This window comes from Crotalus tigris, unplaced genomic scaffold, assembly GCF_016545835.1.
Source record: "Crotalus tigris isolate CLP2741 ecotype Arizona unplaced genomic scaffold, ASM1654583v1 scf7180000017975.10810073628:1450386, whole genome shotgun sequence".
Lineage (NCBI taxonomy): Eukaryota > Metazoa > Chordata > Lepidosauria > Squamata > Viperidae > Crotalus > Crotalus tigris.
This window is the reverse complement of record NW_024096754.1, coordinates 1,241,674-1,242,500: the sequence shown is the minus strand read 5'-3', so window position 1 is coordinate 1,242,500 and position 827 is coordinate 1,241,674. Positions and strand designations below refer to the sequence as shown.

General features: G+C 53.7%; 1 protein-coding gene across 3 annotated transcripts in view; it reads right to left on the bottom strand.

Annotated features, from left to right (window-relative positions):
* FBH1 (F-box DNA helicase 1) overlaps positions 1-436 on the bottom strand; it is a 33,213-nt gene extending 32,777 nt beyond the window's left edge. For 2 of the 3 annotated variants that reach the window (XM_039345771.1, XM_039345773.1), the window contains exon 1: positions 324-436. In XM_039345771.1, the coding sequence (XP_039201705.1) occupies position 324 (1 nt within the window). In that variant the 5' untranslated portion in view covers positions 325-436. The remainder of the gene's footprint in view (positions 1-323) is intronic. The other variant, XM_039345776.1, reaches the window with a different exon arrangement.
* Between the last annotated feature and the right edge of the window lie 391 nt (positions 437-827).

Here is an 827-nt window from a genome sequence, read left to right as displayed (position 1 = left end):
CCTCCAAACCAGCCCCTCCTTTTAAGAGACACAGCCAATGCCTTAAGCCGGGCTTTCTCAACCTTGGCAGCCTTGGGGGGGGGGGTGGACTCCCACTCCAGAACCCCCCAGCCTGCATGCAGGGGATGATAGGACCTGTAACACCCCCAATCCCTGGAGGGCGCCAGGTTGACGATGGTCAGCTTTGCAACTGACTTTTTTTTTCCTCCCCCCACAAAAGCAGTTAAATTATTTTTCCCTCCAAAATCCGGTGGAATAATAGTTCCTTTCCCCAGAATCCCATTAGCAATTAATTACATTTTGAAGTTAAATTTGGGACTTACTTTGATCTGCTCCGCTTAATTTGCAAACAGCCACCGCTTCCCCTCTTGCACGCGCACCGCAACTTGCTCCCCGGTGCGCGCAATCTAAGCTGCTTGACGCTTCAGCCAACGAAACCCCGCCTCCTGCCCCTCCCTCCCCCGACTGAGGTGTCTCTGCCGACCTATCACAGGACTGTCTCCATATTGCTCCTCTTTCTTCCAAGCGGAAGAGTTGCCCGCTGCGGACCAATGAAACGTCGCGCGCGATTTGACGGACATTTTTTCCCCTTCCCAAAGAGGTCCAGAAAAAAAACGACAAGCGTTGAGTACCACGCAGCACTCACGTCCGGTTCTCCCACGCCCTTGCGGGTGGTGCGGGGAGGGGGGAAAAAGGCTGAATTCAGCTCTTTCTGGCTTGAGTGGCGTGGTCAAAGTCTCCTTTGAGGTCTGCCCCAGGGCATTCTGGGAGAATAAAATGCTCTCTGATATGGCTTGGCCCATGGTTTGTGCCCTGATATCAACTGG